Source organism: Siphateles boraxobius, unplaced genomic scaffold (assembly GCF_051911475.1).
Source record: "Siphateles boraxobius isolate OS27281-9 unplaced genomic scaffold, OSU_SipBor_1 26, whole genome shotgun sequence".
In the NCBI taxonomy this organism is placed as follows: domain Eukaryota; kingdom Metazoa; phylum Chordata; class Actinopteri; order Cypriniformes; family Leuciscidae; genus Siphateles; species Siphateles boraxobius.
In genome coordinates, this window is record NW_027508876.1 from 20,587,783 (window position 1) to 20,611,482 (window position 23,700).

General features: G+C 38.4%; 2 protein-coding genes and 1 non-coding gene across 4 annotated transcripts in view; 2 read left to right on the forward strand and 1 right to left on the reverse strand.

The window, feature by feature from the left end:
* Positions 1–1,250: 1,250 nt before the first annotated feature.
* Positions 1,251–2,907, reverse strand: rrs1 (ribosome biogenesis regulator 1 homolog). Its single transcript, XM_077244754.1, has one exon. It carries the CDS (start codon positions 2,870–2,872, stop codon positions 1,826–1,828), a length of 1,047 nt encoding a protein of 348 aa, XP_077100869.1. The 5' UTR covers positions 2,873–2,907; the 3' UTR covers positions 1,251–1,825.
* Positions 2,908–3,123: 216 nt separating this feature from the next.
* On the forward strand, positions 3,124–3,213 carry trnar-ucu (transfer RNA arginine (anticodon UCU)). Its single transcript is given in 2 exon segments — positions 3,124–3,160; positions 3,178–3,213. It is a non-coding gene; the product is annotated as a tRNA-Arg (tRNA).
* Positions 3,214–3,886: 673 nt separating this feature from the next.
* The window catches only part of pola1 (polymerase (DNA directed), alpha 1), a 58,034-nt gene continuing 38,220 nt past the window's right edge, over positions 3,887–23,700 (forward strand). The window contains exons 1-28 of one of the 2 annotated variants that reach the window (XM_077244755.1): positions 3,887–4,043; positions 4,902–5,026; positions 5,099–5,195; positions 5,272–5,352; positions 5,448–5,563; positions 5,796–5,858; positions 6,003–6,107; positions 6,653–6,785; positions 6,864–7,014; positions 7,097–7,272; positions 7,487–7,599; positions 7,681–7,794; positions 8,973–9,047; positions 9,160–9,298; positions 9,442–9,596; positions 9,766–9,850; positions 10,523–10,584; positions 10,693–10,782; positions 10,897–11,013; positions 11,108–11,283; positions 11,397–11,526; positions 11,870–11,989; positions 12,089–12,185; positions 12,665–12,789; positions 12,871–13,017; positions 13,173–13,295; positions 23,467–23,499; positions 23,604–23,696. In XM_077244755.1, coding sequence (XP_077100870.1) covers positions 3,995–4,043; positions 4,902–5,026; positions 5,099–5,195; positions 5,272–5,352; positions 5,448–5,563; positions 5,796–5,858; positions 6,003–6,107; positions 6,653–6,785; positions 6,864–7,014; positions 7,097–7,272; positions 7,487–7,599; positions 7,681–7,794; positions 8,973–9,047; positions 9,160–9,298; positions 9,442–9,596; positions 9,766–9,850; positions 10,523–10,584; positions 10,693–10,782; positions 10,897–11,013; positions 11,108–11,283; positions 11,397–11,526; positions 11,870–11,989; positions 12,089–12,185; positions 12,665–12,789; positions 12,871–13,017; positions 13,173–13,295; positions 23,467–23,499; positions 23,604–23,696 — 3,090 coding nt within the window. In that variant the 5' untranslated portion in view covers positions 3,887–3,994. The remainder of the gene's footprint in view (positions 4,044–4,901; positions 5,027–5,098; positions 5,196–5,271; positions 5,353–5,447; positions 5,564–5,795; positions 5,859–6,002; positions 6,108–6,652; positions 6,786–6,863; positions 7,015–7,096; positions 7,273–7,486; positions 7,600–7,680; positions 7,795–8,972; positions 9,048–9,159; positions 9,299–9,441; positions 9,597–9,765; positions 9,851–10,522; positions 10,585–10,692; positions 10,783–10,896; positions 11,014–11,107; positions 11,284–11,396; positions 11,527–11,869; positions 11,990–12,088; positions 12,186–12,664; positions 12,790–12,870; positions 13,018–13,172; positions 13,296–23,466; positions 23,500–23,603; positions 23,697–23,700) is intronic. The other variant, XM_077244756.1, reaches the window with a different exon arrangement.

Genomic DNA, 23,700 nt, shown 5'->3' on the forward strand with positions numbered 1-23,700 from the left:
CTAATGACTGCACTTCTAAAGACCCCTCTGTCAAGCTCCTGAAATTTGCAGACGACACCACTGTCATCGGTCTCATCCGAAACGGTGACGAGTCTGCTTACAGACTGGAGGTTGAACAGCTGGCTGCCTGGTGCAGTTATAACAACTTTGAGCTGAACACGCTCAAAACAGTGGAGATGATCGTGGACTTCAGGAGGAACAGGCCAGCACTCCCCCCACTCACCATCATGAACAGCACTGTGGAAGCAGTGGAGTCATTCAGGTTCCTGGGCACTATCATCTCTCAGGACCTGAAGTGGGACAATCACATTGACTCCACTGTGAAAAAGGCCCAGCAGAGACTGTACTTCCTTCGCCAGCTGAGGAAGTTCAACCTGCCACAGGATCTGCTGATTCAGTTCTACTCAGCCGTCATTGAGTCTGTCTTGTGCGCTTCCATCACTGTCTGGTTTGGTTCAGCTACCAAATCAGACATCAGGAGACTACAACGGACAGTCCGGACTGCGGAGAGGATCATTGGTGCCCCCCTGCCAAACCTCCAGGACCTGTACTCTTCCAGAGTGAGGAAGAGAGCAGGTAAAATCATCACAGACTCCACTCACCCTGGACACCACCTGTTTGAACTGTTACCGTCAAGACGGAGACTCAGATCACTGGCCACAAGAACATCTCGGCACAGGAACAGTTTCTTCCCACAGGCCATTTCCCTCCTGAACAGTTGACACTCCTCCCAAGGCATATGCCTGTAAGTGCAATACTCCCACTGTTTAGTGCAATATCCCACAACTCAGGTGATACTTATATGTAGATTTATTTATTTATAATATTCAAAACACTGTAAATAGGTTCATAATCTGTAAATCTGAAAATGTCTATTCTGACTAAACCCAACTGTGATAGTTTTATTCTCATATATTTATATTTTTATTTTTTATTCTTATAATTTGTAGTATTATGTTTCATGTTGTATTTGTATATGTCCACTGGAAGCCTCAGTACCAAAACAAATTCCTTGTGTGTGCAAGCACACTTGGCAATAAAGCTCTTTCTGATTCTGATTCTGAAAATTAAACTCCATTTATTCCTTAATGGAACAACAAATATAGTTACGCTGTCCAGAAATGAGCAAATGCAAGAAATAAGAGATTAGAAGCATATTTTGATATTAACATGTTGCTGACACAACTGCTAACAGTGAAATCAAAAAGCTTTTAGTGTATATATATAAAAAAATAAACACACACAACACATTTATAAAGAAAATTCATTTTTATGAAGTAGTTTTGCACTTTTTTCATTATAACCGAGCATGTCCATCCTATTTCATGAAATAATAAATTTTAAATCACAAATTATTTACACATAGTAGTAATCATTAGCATTGTCAATAATTTAATTTATAAAAATATTGTATCCAGGCAGAATGATTCGCATTATTATATTACAGCACATATTGTATTATGCAAATCATAATGACATGCTTTTAATATTTGAACTTTTTTGGTGAAATATTTGCAAGATTCAACGAAGAACATATGACATATCAGAAAAGATGTAAAAATTTATTGTGAAATCACTAATGAATAACAGGTGGCAAAATTAAATCACACCATACAACAAGAAAAAGTCAAATTATCTTCAGTCCAGCAGTGCATCCATGACATTTATAAAGACGGTAAATCTGAACATCAAAATACAACCATATTGTACAGATTCAAACTCCAGCACCAAGTTATGACTCAAAGTTATGATTTTATCTGACACATGACAGGTTGACAACATGTGTACAATATATATAGGTAAAAAGTCCAGACTGCTGTAGATTTTAGCGCTTTCCTTGCTTCATGTTAGGTTTCCGTCCTTTGCCTTTGGGACCCTTTCCCTTTCCACCAGCCATTCCTTTTCCTTTTCCTTTTCCTTTACCAGACATGTTTCCCTTTCGTCCCTTCTTTCCAAAGCTTTTCTTGCTCTTTTGAGCCGATTCCCTGTCCTCTTCCCTCATTTGCTTATTCACAGCTTTCGTAACATCAAGCCGTGGCTTCTTACTGTCCATTACTTTTAGTAAATCCAGCTGTTTTTGTTTCTCACTACCAAAGTCACCAATAAGAGGCTGGAATTTTCTCTTTTTCCCTGTGTTTTTGGGCGTTTTCTCCTTAGGCAGTTTCTCCTGGAATTTACCAACAGAGGCGGTGGAAACCTTGGCAACATTGGCAGCTTGTGCCAGCTCTGATTTAGACTGCTGAGGGGTGGGAGCGAGCCCCATTCCAGGCACCTTGATCTTCTGAGCTCTGGCGACGTTCTTGAGTCTGTTGAACTCATTCCTGGCCACTCTCTCTTTCTTGGCTTTATTCCTTTTTGCAAACTGGTCCTCGTTGGGATCTGCAGTCACTGGGACCTCTATCAGCCATTCCTTGGTGTCATCATTAGCACGTTTATAACCCCATCGCCTCTTCCATTCCTTGTGAACTTCATCCCACACAATGTTGGTCTTCTTTTTCTTCTGAATGCCCTTCAGCTTGGCAAACTGTTCCCATTTTGTAGGAGGCTTTGGTTTCGGTGCAGGCTTTTCCCTGGGCAATGGTGTGGTTGGATCTGGTAGCTTGGCGACGATTACTTCTTCAACCTTTTCTGTTGGAAGTTTCCATATCTCGTTGATGAGAAGTTGTGTGTTATCTCTCGCTAAAGAGCGTAGAAAGTCTTCCCCTCGGTTGTCTTTAAATTCCCGAGTATCTATCCGGTTCTTGTCAAACGCAAGCAAATTACCCGGGTCAAATTCAAGATCTAACTCTTTGTTTACTGTAATACTTCTTAGTTTTTCAGCTTCGTCTCTCTCTGCTTTGGCGAGCACGTCTTCTATGCTGCACGAAGCCATTTTGGTTATAATGACACACAACGTGGTTTTCTCACATGTGCTGCTGCAAGCGGAAGGACTTTATTTCAAAATAAAGGACTTGAAAACTCACTTTTAAAAAATTATATAAAATGAATTTAATCGTGTTTTGCACACAAATGTTTAGGAAAAATAATAAATGTAATATAGCCGTGTCTATTTATTATTGCTACAAAATAAAGTACTCTTCTGAAGTCAGCAGTAGTACCGACAAACTACCGGGACGTCCCATCGGCTCTGTGGCGCAATGGATAGCGCATTGGACTTCTAGATTGAAGAATGGGGTTATTCAAAGGTTGTGGGTTCGAGTCCCACCAGAGTCGAATTTTGTGTTCAGAATGAATAAAATGGCCATAGGCCAGAAGTTACCTTGAGTGTTCGGACCGGTTCGGACATATGATTCAACCAAACAAAATGCAATGATTCACTCAAAGAATGTATGAATCGTATAGCTTAACCGAACATCTTTCATCTAGAAGATTAAATGTATTTATATTTATCACTGATATGTAAATGTGTTCAGATTATTTAGAGTATTTTGAAGAACACTAAAATACAAACCACTGAAGTAGTAAATAGACGATTATGGTTACAGTTCAGAATAAATATATAACAATAACAAACATATACTGTAAAATATAATTTTCCAATCATTTGAAAGGGAAACGAATGTAAAAATGCTTTATGTTATTTAGTACATGTTTTTTTAGCATTGGTTTATTGTTAAACTGATTGTGTTTTGTATTTATGTGGTTATTAGTCAAATAAACAATATGTTCTATCTGGCTGCTGTATACAAAAAATAAACCTTGGTAAATAACAAATTATATTAAAATTATTTTAGAACTGTGTTTTTCGAGTCTCCAACCTTCTTAAAATATTTCGTTGTATAAAACAACAAACTGAATCAGGTTTATCCATAGATAGGGTTTGTCTAACGGATCACTGAACTAGTTCAGATCAGATTGGACGGTTGCTGACAACGTCATATCCGCTGCTCGAGTTTCCCCGGGAAGACACTTTGGCGCGGAAACTGTTGTTTTGGGCTCGGCGCTTCTGAAGAAGGGTGGAATTCTACCTCACATCAGGCACTAATTTTTGTTAATGGCTCCTGTCTCAAATCCCGATAAAGACATGGACGGTGGGGATTGTGGTGAGCGTGTTTACAGTGCTTAATTTTATTAACTTACAAAATATTACTGAAATGCATTTAGAACGGTCCCTTGGGTGCCTGTACTAACATCGGCAGCTTGAAATGAACTTGCTTTCCTGTTATTTTCCTGTACCAATCCCTTAAATATGCGTTTATGCAACTATACTTATGTGTAATGTGCTTTTCTTTGACGCTTCATAATTTGAATGCAAATTGAACATGAACATTAATGTCAATGTCTACTCTATCAAATTAAGTTACTCTTTCCAACCCGAAACAAAATTGCTCATATTATGATGAATTTGCAACTATTTCCTTGTGTAATAGACTATAACGTTAGCCTGCAGAATATCTTTTTACATTTGCTATACCATATTTTTAATAAAGAATGTTTAGTAAAATTTTGCTTCTTGGACCATTTAAGTTTTTGTTATAATAATAACAACATTAGAATCAGTGGTTTCTTGTTTGGTTTTTATTTTTGAAACCTGCACTCAGCTAACGTTATTTGGAATTTTCACTTGTCCCACCAGAAAAATGTAAATATAAAAATATTTTTATACACACCAAATTATATAGTTATATATTTTTTCTTTAATTACAAATATTTTTTTTATTACTATTTTCATATTACATCTCTTTAAAATAAAACAATAATTAATATGTAAAACAATACTAAATTGTTTTTTATTTTCAATAATAACCTAAAATCATACAGTGTATGATTTAACTCGTTTGATAAAAAAACAACACTGTGATTTGTTTATAATCTGGTGCTTGTCATTTCAGTTTGATGTATAATATGATTTATGCTTGTTGCAGTTTGATTTTACTGAACCCCATTTCCTTGTCCTATAGATGCATCCGACACATGTGGCATTGCTGCCTCGCGTTCCAGGCGGGAGAAAAAAGAGAAAGTGGGGCGCAAATCGGCTTTAGAGCAAATTAAACGAGCCAAGAAGGGAGAGAAGGTTAAATATGAGGTACGTTGCATGTCAGCTGTTGGTACACGTCACCTGTGCTGTTCCAGTGTTTTAACATTTTATTGTGATCAGGTGGAGGAGTTCACCAGTGTGTATGAGGAGGTGGATGAAGAGCAGTACTCGAAAATGGTGCGGGAGAGACAGGATGATGATTGGATCATTGATGACGGTCAGTTAAATATTCATAACTCTGCTAAATTCAATGTTTAAAAGTACACCAGCTGAATGTATGTTGTGTTTGTCAGATGGGACAGGCTATGTGGAGGATGGCCGAGAAATCTTTGATGAAGAATTGGATGATGATGCACTGGAGAAGGGCCCTAAAAGTGAGTGTTGAAAAAAAAAAATCAGCTTTTTTGACGATTAGCAATACTAAGCATTGTTCTTTGAGTTGTCTTTACCAGTTTATTATCGTAAACAGGTAAACAAGGTGGAAAGGGAGGCGATTCGAAAAAGAATGCGAAAAAAGTGTCTGTCAGTAAACCCAACAGCATTAAAAGCATGTTCATGAATAGCAATGTGAAGAAACCTACTGAGGTAAGACTCAATTTGCCACTTTGTTCACTGTATGTTTTTTCAGTGTAATTGACCTTTATGTAACTATTTAATCTAAACATTAATTAAATTAACTTGCACTTAAATATTAAAGGAGTAGTTCAACCAAGAAGGAAAGTTCTGCCATTATTTGGCATTTGTAATTGAGATCAAAGAGGTAAAAAATGTTCTGTAGTTTGAACAGAATTGTCTTTTTCCATGATTTGCATTGTAGAAACATGTAGATCTGTCTCAAGATGATCTGCTGGGAGATATTCTGCAGGACCTGCACTCTGAGGTGAATGTTTATGACCTTTTGTATTAATAGATAACAGTCTACTTTTAAAACAGACATCCTATATGCGCTTTCAGTCTACAATGTTCATACTACATGTCAGTCATTGCAGCTTCATGACCTCATGATCATTTGAATGTTTCACAGAAGCCAGTTTTGCTCACTCCACCGCCAGTCATTACTCTGAAGAAGAAGAAGAAAACACTGGGATCCCCTATGAATCCATTTTCAGTCAAACCACAGGTGCCAAAGGTAGCGATCCCTTGTTCAAAAGGATAAAACTTAGATTTTTTTTCTTCGTGAGGCTGAAGATGCGTACTTTGGGTTTCTTTCATTTTTATTCAGAACGGATGCATTAAAGTGATCAAAAGTGACAGTAAAGGCATTTATAATGTTACAAATTATGTAAGGTCTGTTATTTAAACTTTCTATTCATCAAAGAATCCTAAATGTATCATGGTTTCTTAAGCACCAAACCAGCATATTAGAATGATTTCTGAAGGATCATATGACACTGAAGACTGGATAAGGCTTAAAATTCAGCTTTCCCATCACAGGAATACATTATAGTATAATATTAAAATAGAAAACAGTTATTTTAAATTGTAATGAAATTCCACAATATAAGTTTTTACTGTATTTTTGAAAATCAAAATAAATGGAGCTTTGGATAGCACAAGAGATTTCTTTAAAAAAAGACTACTGGTTTCAAACTTTTAAATGGTATTGTAAATAGGAAGTTACATACTGTAAGTATGTGAAACAGTCACTATACAAACCTTTTGTCCATCTCTCAGAATTCACCTGAAGTCCAACTGTCAAAGCCCAGACCTGTGGGGATTCCTCCAGCTGAACCTTCATACAGGTCTTCTGCTCATATTAAACCTATTACCACACAGATAAAGGAGCCCAAGACAGAGGAGCCTGAAGGTATGTCTGACCTCAATATTTGGGTGAAATGTCTTGAAAATATGTTGCTTTCAATTGTTGTTTTAAACTTGTACTTAGACGATGCAATTGAGTTTAATGAGATGGACTTTGATGAGCCCATGGAAGCAGAGACCCTGGAGGAGGAGCCAGTGAAAATGAAGGCTGAGCCTGATACCACACCCACTGTTAAAGCGGAGCCCAAGACTGAGCCACAGGATGAGATGTTAATGTATGTTTGCAACACACAGGCTATGCATGAATGCAGTATACTCTACTAAAGATGCCATAACTTTCCTGTTTGCTCTCCTCAGATCTGGACTGGTTGGTGGCATGGGCTGGGAAAAGATGGAGGAGGGGGAACCAATGGAGACTCCTGTGGATGTGCAGGTGGACTCAAGCCAACTCCCGCTGGTGGAGGGACCTGATGGAGATATGGTTTTCCGCTTTTACTGGTTGGATGCTTTTGAAGACCTATACAACCAACCCGGTGAGCATCTGCTCCTCCATGATTTTGCATACAAATCCTAATTTCCAATGGTTTTAGGTCTTTTGACTCATAATTAATTAATATATTATCAAATCAAATGCTTAAACTTCAAATGATCAATTTTAATGTTTTCTTTCCTATTCCTACATAATTGCAATGATTTGGTTTCCATAAAAGGTGGTTCTGTACATTTTTTGTTTGTTTCCCTGTGAAGGTGTGGTGTACCTGTTTGGAAAGGTCTGGATTGAGTCAGCTGAAGCACATGTCAGCTGTTGTGTTGCTGTAAGGAACATTGAGAGGACGATGTATCTCCTTCCTCGAGAACATGTAAGACTGCCCTTATTTAGTTGACATGCAGATACAAAAATATGCATCTTTAATTCATTTTTTTGTGTTACTGTGGTTTAGAAAGTGAATCTGGCAACAGGCGAGCAGACGGACAGTGTGGTAGGAATGATGGATGTGTACCAAGAGTTCAACAGTCTCTCTGAGAAGTTCAAAATCATGAAGTTTAAGTCCAAGGTAATTGCTGCTATCCATCATTTCTGCTTTTTGTGCCTTGGAAACTACAAATATACATTTACAGGGCTCTACAATGCGACCATTTTGCTTGCATATGCCCCTAAAAATCGATACGTGCGAACCGGAAAAATGATTTACGAGCACAATGTGCGAGTAACTACAACCTACCATCTCGAAAACGAGACGATAACTAAATAAAAACTAGTTTTGAATGACAAAAACTATGACGAAAATCTATGACATTTTGGTCAACGAATAAAAACTAGACAAAAATGTTAGATAGTGATGATTTGGGAAGCGATCCAGTCAGAACTGATGGCCTGCATTTGTAGATGCGCATATTTGTCCTGTAGTAGGGACGTGCTGATCTACCAGCGACACACGGGTTCACATGCGCTGCATGTCTCATAAAATATTAAAAAATGTAAACGTCTGGGAGAATGAGTAGAGCAGCCATATAGATCTGAATGAGAGTGACGACGACGCATAGTTTTCTGTGCGCACACAACCGACTCGAAGCGTGCAGCCACACACAGTGCGCGAGGACTGAATTTAGCTCTCTTTCGTGTCTGAATGGACAAATACACAACATTATGTCGAAATGTCCGTTTTGGAGAGTATTCATGTGAACTGTGTCGGTTAAGTCTTAAACAGTTTTGAGTGTTTCGGATGTGCATCAGTGCAATTGGATCCGTATGTAATTGGATATGATTCGATGTCTTAAAGTGACCGTGAGGAATAAACCTAATGCAGTCTGTGTCCTTAATATTGATGAAGCAACAAAAGAAAAAGAGAAAAGCATTCACTGCTCGTTAATAGCTTTAATAAGGATTCATTATATTTAATTCATACAAATAAATATGTGTGCTGCTTGAAATAATAAAGAATGATGTATGCAAGTAGTTATAAAGAATGCATATATCATTCATTGAAAGAAGACTATTCTACTTTAGGAAAAGTGTTTTTATTTAATTTTAAGATATATATTTTAAGTCACATAGTTAAATCTGTATATGTTCGAACTTTAAAATCATTCATATTATCAGGTTAATAGGATAATGTCTCCAAAATGTCTTTGTGTGCTCCTAGATTTTTTCATTTAGGAGCACATGTGATCCTTGGGAAAAACCTTAGCGTAGAACCCTGATTTATAAAACATGCTTCCCCTGTTCCAACAGCCGGTGACCAAGAATTATGCTTTTGAGATCCCAGATATCCCTTCACAGAGCGAGTACCTTGAAGTCAAATACTCTGTGAGTAGACGTCTCTCCCTTGTACACTCAAAACAGTCATGGCTATTTTATTGAAACTTCCTGGAATGAGTCTGAAGTGTTTTTTTGTAATATGCACATTCTGTTTCTGTAGGCTGAGCTTCCTTCATTGCCATCGGAGCTAAAGGGCTCAACATTTTCCCATGTGTTTGGCACCAACACCACCAGTTTGGAACACTTCCTCCTTAATAGGAAGATCCGGGGACCTTGCTGGCTTGATGTGAAGACCCCTCGTAAGATTGAATCTCTCTTGTAAAACATACATACAAACAAACCATTTTTCTGGATTTTCTAAACAAATGAGCATTCGGTAACACTTGATAGTCATCCAAATATTGTAATCATTTACTGTGCCCACTCTCGCCATCACCTCTAGAGCTGAGCAATCAGCCTATAAGCTGGTCTAAGGTGGAGGCTGTTGCACAGAAGAGTGACCTGATCTCAGTAGTTAAAGACCTGTCACCACCTCCTCTGGTCGTCATGTCCATAAGCCTCAAGACTGTGCAGAACCCAAAGACCCACCAGAATGAGGTAAAATCTTGATCTGAACCCTCATACACTCTCTGCAGGTATCCGATGCAGTCAATGAGATTCGAAATAACTGAATATCAAATCATACTTGTTAGGTTGTAGATGAGCCGCACTTGTACATCTTTTAAGCAGTTTATTAACACTTCTTCTTGTGTTTTACCTTGAGCAGATTATATCCCTCGCTGCCCTCATTCATCATCAATTTCCTCTGGACAAAGCTCCACCACGGCCCCCTTTCCAGACCAATTTCTGTGGTAGGTTCCTCCACTCTGCATCTTTATAGCTTGAGTGTGAGAGTGATGTCCAAAACTCTCCAATGAACATCCAAATTTATTTTAACCCATAACGCATTCCGATCATTTGAGCCAGATGAGATTTCTGAATTCATACATCTAAGTTAGATTTCTCTCAAAAATACATATGTAAAATGCATGGCCTCTGTCCCATATCTTTCACACACTTTTAGTTCTGAATTTTTTTGATAAACTTGAATATGCATGCATGAACATGCTATAAACAAGCAACAAATATTTGTGACACATCAAATAAACTACAGCCCAAAGCAGTGATTAAATACCAAATCTTAATTTGAAATCGAAAGGAAGGTTTAAAAACTCTGCTGCCACCTATTGATAAACCATTGAAAAAAAGAGTCATTTTTCATTATAAAACTGAAAGTTTATTCAAGAAAAATGTATATTTTGTTTCAAAACATTTTTCTGACCAAACAGCAACTATTCTAGAAAATGTAGGTTTCATAAATTTGGACTGTTTTTGAGCAGTCATAAGGTAAAAGTTTAAAGTACTTGCAGTTTTTTTTTTTTGCATTATAAGGCTTAAATGAATATTTTTATTTTATTTTGATAGTCATTTTTTAAATATCACAGCTTATTTGAGCTTATATAACTAATTATTTTCTTTTGCAGTGGTGAGCAAGCCCAATGACTGTATCTTCCCATATGATTTTAAAGATGCGGTCAGGAAAAAGGTAATTGTTCTTATCTCCCGGATGAAGTTTGCTTTGTTTTGGATTTATGCATAAGGTGATAATGTGTTCAATAAAATCCTCTTGATTTTGCTTGTTGATTTTACTCAGAACGGGATAGTGGAGATTGCCGGTACAGAGCGGGCACTTTTGGGTTTCTTCTTGGCCAAGATGCACAAGATTGATCCAGATGTCTTAGTGGTGAGCTAAAATGTGCTCAGTAAGCTCGTACATTGCTGATGCATTTTATTTATATACATTTTTATTTTATTTTTTTATTTCTAATTTGACTATATCTTCCTTCTGATGCTGTAGGGCCATGACATCTTTGGTTTTGACCTTGAAGTGCTCCTGCAGAGGATCAGTGTGTGCAAAGTGCCTCACTGGTCAAAGATTGGCCGTCTAAGAAGAGCCAACATGCCCAAACTGGGGGTCGGAAGTCTTCTTTTACATGAAGTCGTTTCAGATTGTGATTTTGTCAAGCAAGCAATGTTTTAATCCATTTGTGCATCTCTTTTTATCTCAGGGTCGCAGTGGCTTTGCTGAGAAGAGTGCCACTTGTGGACGCCTGGTTTGTGATGTTGAGATCTCTGCCAAAGAGCTGATTAGGTGTAAGAGTTATCACCTGACTGAGCTGGCTGCCCAGATCTTAAAGACAGAGAGGGTTGTGGTGCCACCAGAGAACATCAGGAACTTCTACAGGTTAGCTGGCACCTGTAGGGTCGCATTTGAGTCCTCCTTCAATCATGAGGATATTTACTATTATTGCAGTGTTTTAATTTTTCTATTAATTTCTTTTTCTCCTTTTTCAATAGTGATTCCCCGCACTTACTCTACCTTTTGGAGGTCACCTGGATGGATGCTAAGCTGATTCTGCAAATCATGTGCGAGCTGAACGTGCTGCCTCTGGCAATGCAGATCACTAACATTGCCGGTAACGTCATGGTAAGATACCTTTATAAATAATTCCACTTTTTACTAGACCTGTTGTAACCACATTCTAGAATAGTGTTTCTTATTTGATATATAATCAGTATAAGACGCATAAATGTCTACATTCTGATTTATATGCCAAATATTTTATTTATATTCCGACAGTTGACTCAATCACTTCGAGCTGCATCCTGCTTGCCTTATCAGACTAGTGGTTTAGATTTTCACTAGCTCCACCATGTTTTGTATATTGTTTATATTTATTGTCTTATTCGGCCAATTCAGTGTGAATAAATTATGTAATTCATGCTTTTCTAATGCTTGACCTTTCATCAGTTCTCTTGTTCTCCCGCAGTCTCGTACTTTGATGGGTGGACGCTCTGAAAGGAACGAGTACCTACTGCTCCATGCTTTCCATGAGAGGAACTTCATTGTTCCAGACAAGCAGTTCTTTAAGAAGCCGCAACAAAATCTGGTATTAGATATTTTTCCCCCCTTTATTGCAGTTGTCAGACAATTTTAGCTTTAATTGATTCTGTTCCAATACTTTTTTGTCTTTTAATTATGTTCTTAGGCTGAGGATGAGGATGTTGACCCAGGGAAAGGCAAATCCAACAAAACGAGGAAGAAGGCAGCTTATGCTGGAGGTTTGGTGCTGGACCCAAAAATTGGTGAGTCATTGTGTCTTAGGGTTGTCAAAAGTACCGACTTCGGTACCAAGTCAGTACTGAAATTTAAAAAATGTGACGCTTTGAGCACTGTTGAGTGGAATCATAAACACCTGTGATTGGCCTTTGTGTTCACAAGCTCATCGGATATCTCTGTGATAGGCTACAATGATCAACGCACGGGAGCGTTTGAGAGCACACGGAAGTGTTTTGAAAGACGCATGCTTTCAAACTTTCCAGTGTATCTGTGTAAGCGCTCACTGGAGAGAGACATTGATGTATATTTGATGAGTGCGTGAGTACAATGGCCATTCACAGGTGTTTACGATTACGCTCAACAGCCCTCAAAGCGTCACATTTTTTTTCCAAAGACTTGGTACCGAAGTCGGCACTTTTGACAACACCATTGTGTCTTTGTGCATCTCATGGGTTGAGTTTATGTTTGTGCCTCCTAAATCATCTATTCTATCTTCTGCCACCAGGTTTCTATGATAAGTTCATTCTGCTGTTGGACTTCAACAGCTTGTATCCCTCCATCATTCAGGAGTTCAACATCTGCTTTACTACCGTTGAGAGAGGAGCGACCAATGCACGCAAGAAAACTGTGGTGCGTCCAGGGGGCGGCCGGCTGTGCCTGCATGGGTAGCTTTGTATATTTTAAGCATGCCCTAAACTTCCATGATTACAGGAGGATGAAGATGAAATTCCCGAGCTGCCAGATCAGAGTCTGGAGATGGGCATTCTTCCCAAAGAAATTCGAAAACTGGTGGAGCGCCGACGACAGGTCAAACAGCTAATGAAGCAAGCGGACCTCAACCCTGACCTGTACTTGCAGGTAAATACAATCCCAGGAAACACTTAAATATCTTTCTGCATTGATATGCATGTTAAGAGTCTTATCCTAGCTCTGTCAATGTCGTTTTTTTTGTTTTAAAACACTGAAATAAAGACTTTCAATGCATTCAATCATTGATGAATCTCCTCTAATAGTATGATATCAGGCAGAAGGCCCTTAAGCTGACAGCTAACAGCATGTACGGATGCCTTGGCTTTTCCTTCAGTCGCTTTTACGCCAAGCCTTTGGCTGCATTGGTCACTCATAAAGGAAGAGAGGTATGTAACAATACACATACTATATTTAGTGGGTATACTGTTTAAATCTACTGTACTCCTGTTGCACGAAAGGATTCTGTTTCACATGTTTTTTGCAGCATTGAGCATTGTGATCAATCGCAGATGCTGCACAGTTGTGCACATGAATGCAGTGGCCAATGATTGAATCAGAGGCTTTCGTTTAATGGTTACGATATCAAGTGAAATACTCAATTATGATTTTTCCTCAATGTGCTGACACTGATTGAAACGGGATGTTGGGTGGAACCTAACAAAGAACGTACCCCCCCCCCCCCCTCTAAAAATATCTTTCATCACTTACTTTATTTTTATTTAATTTACATTGTTGTTTTTTCTCAGCCTATATTCCTGTAAGAAATTACATTTTAAATCTAAACATTTTAAAAATAATAGTTTTTAATGTTCAAATTACACATTTTAAGAATATAGACTACCTTAAAGCTTATACAGTTCTACCAGGATTTTTTTGGGTGGCAATTTCCAGAAATTTGCAAAACAAAATATATATTTTACCATTTTACCACATTTACCATTTTATGTATTGTTAGATGCACAATAATCATACATGGCACAAAGGACAAACAAAATCCATACATTTTGTTACATATATAATTTTTATATATATTTCTTTTCATTTTTTGTATTTTTAATAAATTTAACTAATTTTAGTGTTTAAGTGCTTTTTGTTATGTGCTTTTGTCCTTTTTTATTTCGCTCTTTTTTATATTAATTTGTCTTTTTAGTACTTTAACTTATTTCAATTATTTAGTTTTAGTATTTTTAGTACTTCAACTTCCACAACATTTCTAATATTTATATTTTGTTTTAGTTCAGCTTTATTTCAATTGACAAACAACTTTTTTTTTTAGTTATAGCAATAACAAAAGCTTAACAATAGTTTTCTGACAAATGATTTAGTTTCTTAATGAGTTTCATGAAATATGCAATATTTAGGAAAGGTTTAACATGAGTTTAGATGAAGTATACCACAAAGTATTACATTACCATTCATAAACCATTGGCGCCATGCTCAGTTCCTGCCACTAGAGTGCAGTATAAACTCAGCCATCCCCATGTTTACGCACAAGCTGCTCCTCGGGCCTCTGGCTCTGAAATTACTCTTTCCTCATGAGCCTCTGTTCTCTTTTGTGTTTTAACCAATTTGACTTGATCTCTTGTTCCTTTTATGCCACCTCCTTGGCATGATTGCCGGCTACCTGCTCTTGAGTTTAATGAGACCAGACTTTTGAAAGCCCACTGGGATGTAGCAATACAAACGGCGACACATTCACATTCATGCCCCTCTCCCTTCTTCGACATTGCCGCGGGGCGTTATGGGGCATTGTTTGAAATTTGGGGGGAACCAGTAATTACAATCTCTTTGCATTAAGCCACAGAATTCAAAACGCAGCTTTTTACTGCCTCGGTGTGCCTGGTTTGTTACAAGAGCAACAAAAAACCCAGTAAGTTCAATGAGAGGAAAAAGGAAAGCATGTGACATTGATTTCTACATTTGAAGATTAAATTTTGCAGTCCTGAAGCCACTTCACTGGAGTCCCGCCAATATTAATATGCGATTCTTCATGTCGGCAAGACCAGCTTGACTCAACAACCCTAATTTCTTTGATTAGTCTTATTGTGATACATATTCTCCACTGTCAACCAGCGTGGTACCCAACTGTGTTCTAAGATGCATTGATACAGATCAATGGGAAATGGAAAGGGGGGACGTTAGCAACAAATTCTCACACTTGCGTTACTTTGACCCCGACATTAGTGCCGTAATTTGAATGCTCATGTATTCAGTTGCCATTTATATTTTGATTGAGTGGCTTCTTTATCTGATGAGAACCATGTTAACGATAGGCTTAGGTGTTGTGGATGTCATTTTTTTCCATGGCGCTAAAGATGCTTGATTTTGCCCCCATTTGGATGCCCTCCTGAGCTTCTCATCTTTCCTGATTGGCCTACGGTAAGGGGATCTGGACAAGCCCCCGGTGATTCTCGACTTGTTGAAATATGCAGGTTCTCAGAGCCGTGATGGAGATGACGGCTGTTTGGCACCAGCGTCCGAAGGATTTAGTGCACTATATTCTGATTCAAACTTTTAAGAGGGCAAGAAGTCAAATAGGCGATTTTTCTTTTTTCTTTTGTGTCTTCCATTGGTGTCAGACACGCAGAACGTAACCGTTATCTAATTTGACAATTAGGTTTTACTATCGTCAAACACTAAATTGTGTCACATGGCGCGCCAGCCTCAACTTCTGATGGATGGTCTGCTGTCTGCACCATCATTGTTTTGGGATAAGAATTACAGGCGCTCTGCTTTTAATAGAGCTAACTAATGCTTTCTGAGAAGCTAGCTTAGTGCTAACCTGCCTCAGGGGTGTAAATTCAGCCAGCAGGTGTTGTCAAGTGGGTTGAAGTCTAGAGGTGCCGCAAGAGAGAAAGTTTTGAGCTTTATTTGCTGCTTGCCTTGAGTGAAGGAATAGGGTCGGTTTCTTAAAGGATTAGTTCACCTCAAAATGAAAATTTCCTAATAATTTACTCGCACCAATGCCATCCAAGATATCCATGTCTTTCTTTCCTTAGTGGAAGAGAAATTACGTTTTTTAAGGAAAACATTTCTGGATTTTTCTTCGAATAACGAACTTCAATGGCAACCAACGTTTTGAAGTACAAATCAATGCAGTTTCAAAGGTCTTTGAAGTGCTTCAACGGACTGTGCACGATCACAGCTGAGAAAAGAGGGTCTTATCTAGCAAAACGATAGGTCATTTTCAAAAAACAAACAAAAACTTTTTAACTACAATTGTTCGGATAGAGCTGATCTGCAATGCGGCGGGAACTACGTCATCACGTTGAAAGGTCACGCTCGATGACGCCGGCGCTGGCGGAAGTACCGCCCAACTCTTTACAAAGCGACCAAAATTGGTTTGTTTTTTGAAAATGACCTATCGTTTTGCTAGATAAGACCCTCTCCCTCAGCTGCGATCGTGCACAGTCCGTTGAAGCACTTCAAAGACCTTTGAAACTGCATTGATTTGGATTTCAAAACGTTGGTTGCCATTGAAGTCCATTATTCGAAGAAAAACCCAGAAATGTTTTCCTCAAAAAAAAATTATTTCTCCCCATCAACCCTTTTTTTGTTTTTTAATTTGATTTTCCGCTTGCGAGGGACTCTCTTCCTAAAATATAAAGACAGCTACTGTATACTGTATGTATTTCCATTTATAAAACTCAATTTATGCTGTGTGAGAAAAGTGTATAGTATGTTTTTATTTATTATTGTAGTATGTTAAACATTTAATAAAGTTAAGTGTATAAACCCACAGGAACATTTTAAATTCATTTCAAATGAATTTGTATTGTGCTTTTCACAAAAAAGCAGTTTTACAGAAAATAATGGTAAGAAGAAACTACCATCTTTCTGTTTATTAATGCATGTAAGATTCATACAGTATATTTCAAATAAATGCTGTTTTTTTGAACATTCTATTTATCAGAATATTTTCACTGAATGTTTCCACAAAAGTAATAAGCATCACAACTGTATTCAACATTGGAATCTATAGAAGCAAAACAAGATTAGCGAAGTGGTTAATATGATGTAAAACTTGACTCTCTTTTATCAAAACTGGCTTATGCCACTGTATTTTGGTCATTTTGCTGCATGGCGGTATGGGGAAATCCCCCTGTTGGCCAGTTAGCAAGAGCCATGTGCGTTTAGCCTTAGCACTTGTAAAGTGACGTTCCGTGGCCCTTGACCTTTCCAGGGAAACATTTGTTCTGTTGCGAACCCTGTACTCCCCTGGTATGAAATGTATGCCATGGAATAGACGTTTAGGGTTTCATGCTGAGGGGTCCGTCCTGATTGATGTGCCTACATTTTATTTTCAGCTCTTTGTGTGGCAGCCAGTGTGAAAAACGGAGCTTCAGCTGTGGAGCTGGGGAGGGGGTTTGGGTCTGGGGTTAATCGAGTGATGTTTACAACTTCTGTCGCTACGGACTGCTGATGGTTCTGGAACGTTAGTTAGCCTGACCTTTCACCCCACCTTGCCGCCATGCACTGGACTCCTCTTTACCTAGTTTAGACGAGTTCACGAGTAAAACAAAACGTATTATGCTGTGAAGGATGGCATGCCCTTGTGCCATGAATTCTTCAGATCTTAAGCGGCTGTTGGTGAGATGAGATGGACTGTCGTGGTGACGGGGAGGTTGAGTTAGGTGTCATCTGAGTAAACATTGTTTCCTTGCTGCTCTCTCAGACGACATATCCAGTTGTCCAAATTACAAAGGTCATTTTTAACTTTCCCAGAATAAGATGCAAGTGCCCTTCTCCCCCCTGTAGTCATTGTTGTATGCACCGTTTGACCTTGTGGTCTTTGGTTGGGGATTTGCTCCTGATATCACTGGACTTAACAAATAGTCACAGGGCCCAAAGAATATTTTTGGATTTGGGCGCGAGATGCAGTCGGCCTCACGTAGCTTCACGTTCTTCGCACAGGTCCCCTCAAGAGCTTTGCACCTTTTAATTTAGGCTGGCATCATGAGTGATGTGTTATTCTTAACTAATACCTTCTGTGGACTCTTTTAATGTTGTGTCTTTAAATTTAATGACACGATTGATGTCATTTTCCCTATTCGGCTCAATGAAACGCTTCTGTTTAGCTGTAATGAAATCTTTATCCTAGAGACTGGTATTTCTGTTAATGAATAAGTGGAAAGAATAATGTCGCCCTGCATGTGTTGAGGTGCTACTCAATTTTCCAATGATGTAGTTCAGTAAACTGTAGAACATAGTGTTGAATTACAATGCAGCCTCCTTTAGGAATAAAGCAGAACAGCTTGTTGATTCTAAAGTCCATTCGAATGAAGAAACTCAATTAGAACAAATATAATGAATGCATCCATTGTCCCACTAAAATTCCTATTTATGAAATAATTATAACAATAGTAAAAATTATTGTTTATTTTAGTTTTAAGTGTTTTGAGAATTTTAGTGTTTTAAGTGAATTCAAAGTATTGGGAAAATTAAGTAGTCAATATTTATATATATTATTTGTATAGTGTTATTTTAGTATTGAGATGCTATTATAGTTTTGATTTTTTTAATATATTTTTGATTTTCATTTAGTTATAGTAAATTTGTTATGATTTGATTTAAAAAAAAAGTTTTTATAGTTTTATTACTTTTTTATTTGTTTGTTTATTTTAGCACATCAAGTTAAACTAAATGAAAATGAGAAATGTTGCCTTTGCAATAAATTTAAGTTTAACAAAAGTGTGTGTTTTTTTATGGTTTTAGTTTAAGTATTGTTGAATTATAATAAGCCCGAAATGTTCTCACACAGGCCCCCATGGATATGAAGGGCTTGCCACCTGTGTTGAGATTATTTGTACAGTATGATCAAATAGTGCATTAGTGTGTCAGCTCAAGCTCTTAATTTAGAAACAAGATCTAATAAATTTTGTTGGGAAATATTGATCAGAGGTATTATGTTGGGGTTTTGGAACGGGACGCGGCGTTCTTTTTAGTGGTGTATTTTTACATGCAGTTATAAATGCCAGGCTGCCCGCTAAAGAGATTTCAGGCGGTCGTATTAAATCAGAGAGTGGATTTGCAGTGATATTTTACCCCATAGAGCTCAGAGCTCATGTGATCTGTCCCGATTGCTTCTACACGGTTTATGCAGAATCTGTATTATTCTTTTTTGTGTAAATGTCTTCAGAAATGACTGTCATTTTACTGTTGTCTTTTGTGTGTTTGCTGTTGTTGTGTCCTTTTGATCATGATTTGCACATTGTCAGAGAGGTACTTTATGTGGCCATCTACCTAAAAGACGTGTTTGCATGCTACGAGGGCAATTAATTTTTGCGCGTCCCACTGTGATTTAAATCTGCCTGTGTGTGTGTGTTTTAAATACTCTGGCCAGAGGATAGAGAGATGACAGCGGATGTATTTCACCCTGACAGTGCTGTGTGGTTGTTGCTATTTCAGGCAGAGGACTGTCATCCTCAAAATGCTTTTCAGCAGGATGCTTTTCAAAACAATCGTCACCAGATACTTTCTTTTACAAGGTTTCTGTACCGCTCTGGGGCTTAAAATGCCTGCTATGATGTGCACCGAAGCCAACAGAAGGCCAGATGCCCCGGGTGAGCAAATGGCACCACAGGGCATGAGGAATGAACTGTTTATGAGAGCAGCCGTAGACTTCGGTTTTTCTCTATAACCATTCCACCAGCCGCTTGAAATGGTTAGGAAGAGATAAATGAACGTGTTAATGACAGACCTGTCAATTGGGGCAAAAAGATGAAGGGCCTTGTGTAGACTGGGCCAAACACTCCTGTTCTGTCAATCACTGCAATCTGAGCCAGTTGCTTCAGTTCATTGGTGGTATTTCAACACCATTTTAACTTTAGGATGCACTGCTTGGTATCAATTTCCATTAAGAGCTTATTGGAGTCAATTTCGAGTAAGAGGCATTTGGAATGACTTTAACTTCCGTAAAGTGACGTATTTCCAGTTTGAATTGAATATTAAAGTAGGCTGAGACTTCATTTAATCCATCAGGATTTATTTAGAGTATAAAAAGTAGGCGTTATTGTTTACTGGTGCCATGTCTCTCACATGTTACATTATTAGGCATTTAAACGGAGAGCAAATACAGTTCATTAATGATGTTTAAGAAGCAACTAAAAAAAAAAGGTCCCACTTTATATTAAGTGGCTTTAAGTACTATGTATTTACATTGAAATTAATAATTTGATGCAATGGAATTATTGTGTACATACATGTTTTTACATTGTACTTATATTTTAAAAATACCAGCATGTAATTACAGCTGTAATTCATTTATGTAATTACACAGTTGACCCTTCCCTTACACCTTAACCTACACTTATACCTACCCATACCACCACACCAGACCCTAACCTTACCCGTATCACACCTCAATAGCAGCAAAAGTGTATTGCAATAAAACATGAACACAATAAGTACATTGTACTTATTTTTCGATCTAAGTACATAGTACTTAAAGCCACTTAATATAAAGTGGGACCAAAAAAAAAAGTATTTACTGATGCATCAAAGAACAATTAGTTAGGCGTTTTTGCTTGAATGTGTGTGTGTGACAGAGGCATTAGTGATCTGATCGTAGGCTCCATAATGACCCTCTGCTGACTCTTTATCATGTCACGCTCCAGATGTGTCCCCAGGCATGTGACGGAGAGGGTCTGGTCCCCTTTTCCGTCTTACTAACTGGCGGCTTTTGCTCTAACAGCCGCTAATTCACTGGGCTTTCTAATTACAGTCCACTTTTGTCACTTCTGCCCGCAGTCAGACAGGGAGCTGAGAAAAGGCTAAATGGGGCACTGTTGGGCCACTGGACAAAAATACAGAATGTCGAAAACATTTACAGATGAGATAGTGTTGTCTTTGTGTTTAGTCATTCCTGCACAACAAAGAAATTATAGATTTATTTAATCAGCATAAAGACTGAATTTAGTCTTTAGTACATTTAGGCTGAATAAAGATAAATATTGTTTTAATATAGTGTGTAATTTATCTTTTAAAACCGTTAAGGCCAGAGTGGCTTTATTTTTCATATGTTGGGGTTTCAGAGATGTTTGATGCAATTTGAAAATGTGTTTTTTGTTTGACTAACTGTGTTTTGCTGGCAGGACGTGGACCGAACAGTCGGCTCTGTGCCTTCTTTCTGTATGCTTATTCTCAGATGTGTTGGTCGGCATGCGTTTTAAGATGAGCTGTCCCCACTCTTATTTCTGAGGCATAGTCAAATGACTTGTCTTTCAGCAGCACATGTATCCCCCCCAACCTGTTTCTGTTGTCCTAATGCACTGACATACATTACAGTGCCCATGGAAACCTATGCAAACATAATCTAACTCATTACTGTAGCCTCTTTTCTTTTTTCCTTTCCTTTTTGCTGGTCTAACTATACTATACTTCGTTAATATCTGACTGCTTCAGCGTTAACAGTGGAGCTAAATAAACTATGTACAGTGCACGGTTGCATTGCTAAGTGGCTGTAACTTTACGACTCCCTGTGAAGTAAACTCGCACCTGCTCAAGGTCAGAAACACTCACACACACAGAGACAGATGGTGTAGCAATTTATGTGTGGGCTCTATGGGTACCGTTGGAAAGCTGGGTGCGGAGCAAAGTCTGATGACTAGAGCCACCTCAGCCTTCTGTGAAGTCTCTGTGATGCCACCTAGAGTTTGTATTGTATTGTGCATTATTAGTGGTTAAATACTTGAGGTTAGGGATTTGAAACAAAACACCCCTAACATTTTTCAAAACACCTTAGCAGTAACTTTTGCATGGGCAAGTACTTGCTTTTTCTCATTTTAATAAAGTGATTGTAGTTTTTAAAATGCAAAAATGGAAGACACACCAACAGCAAACCCTATATAAGAATGTTTAATCCTGCTTAATTAGGTGCATGTTTGTGTGTTTTGGGGTGACCTTGGCTATGTTGGTTAATGCCAACAGCTATTTTGTTATTACTCAGACCTGACCTCCTACTTCCCTCTGGGAGGCATGTTACACCTCATAAAGCATGCTTAAGTCCTTCTCCAGTTTCAAGGAGTGGAGCTTCCCATGTTCTGAAATAGCCTCGTCCTTGTCCCTCTGGGGGCTTGGGTTTGGCTACGGTGTGTGCTGGGGGGCATGAATCCTGGTGTCTTGCTCGATTGCTGTTGACAGGCTGCAGTGTGTCCCTGTCTCTTTGAGGCCTCAGATTAGCGCCCCTTATTCCCCTACCGACCCCCCCACCTGTCCGAGTCCCTCTTCCATAGGTCACCCTGCATGCCGGCACAGCGGCTGTGGGGTGTATGTTTAAGGCTGGACACCCTGAGTAAACAGTCACTGTTATCATGACACTTCAGATTTGTACAGTCTCTGTGTCTACCTGTCACTGTCTGCAGTGTGTTTGTAGGATAGGTTTGTCTCCTTTATTGTGTCCTTTTTGAGGCCTATCTATAATTTGAATCAGTTCAAAAGTAAAGAGGTGATAGGAAATGATGTGAAGATTAAAGGTTTTTTCATGGAAATCAGGTATATGGCTGTATTTCTTATTTTTTTTTCCATATTAAATCCTTAACATACCATTGGAAAGGTACAAGCTTTCCACATGAATATTAAACTGCACAGCTGTTTTCAACATTGATTATAATAATAAAAGTTTTGAATGCTTTATGAAGGATCACACGGAAGACTGTAATAATGGCTGGTGAAAATTCTGCTTCTGTGATTTCACAATTTTACTGTTTTTACGGTTTTATTTTAATCTAATAAATGCAGCCTTGGTTACCACAAGACTTCTTTCAAAAACATAAAATCATACCTCAAACTTTTGAATGGTAGTGTAGTTAATTTAATTACAGGAATGTTTCAGTAATTGTAAACCTCTATTTGAGCCTCACTATGGATTTTATAAAAAAATAAAAAATTAACCCCCCCCCCCCCCAGCCTCTGTTTATTTTTTTTCTTTTGCTTAACATGTATTATTTTTTCCTTGCGCTCTACTCCCTCTTTCTTTCATTTTTCCTTTTGTCTGGCACCATTTTTTTTTCTCTCTGACAGCTGTGGTTTACATGGGTCTCTCTTTGCAGCTGGACAACCCCCCCCCCCCCTCTCTCTCTCACACCTTCTCTCTCTCTCCTCTCTCTCTCCTTCTCTCTCTCTCTCTCTCTCTCCTCGTCATGCAGTCCAGTGGTGATTAAGTCTATTAGGCCTTATAATGACTCTGCTGGTGTGTGGGTTTGGAGCCTCATTTCAGTGCAGCTAATAGACCTCTTAGCCAATTATCCTCCATTTAGAAGCAAATCACAGAGGCTTTTTCTCTCCCCCTTTGATAAATGTTGAATTACTGAATAGATTTGCTAATTAAATTCTTTGTGTGGTTTGCATGTGCGAATCCTCGTGTTCGTGTGTGTTGGAGTTTACGCATGTGCGATTTCTTTTCCTACTATTTCTTGTTGATAGATGTATATACACCCAAGTGAGTGGGTTTGTTTGACTTACCAGTTTGACCGATTTGAAATTGATATTGTTCTCTGCTTGCTGTGTTTAGTATTTATTGTGTTTCCCGGTTGACATGCGGTCTTTTGTCTCCCACAGATTTTGATGCACACCAAAGAAATGGTGCAGAGGGTGAGTCATGATTACTGTATGTTACAGTAATAATTAAGCGGCACTTGTCGCGTTTGTTATTTGTAAGCCGTGTGTGGGTTTGGTGGTTTACAATTCTCCCTTAGATGAATCTGGAGGTCATATACGGGGATACCGACTCCATCATGATCAACACCAACAGCACCAACCTGGAGGAGGTCTTCAAATTGGGAAACAAGGTAA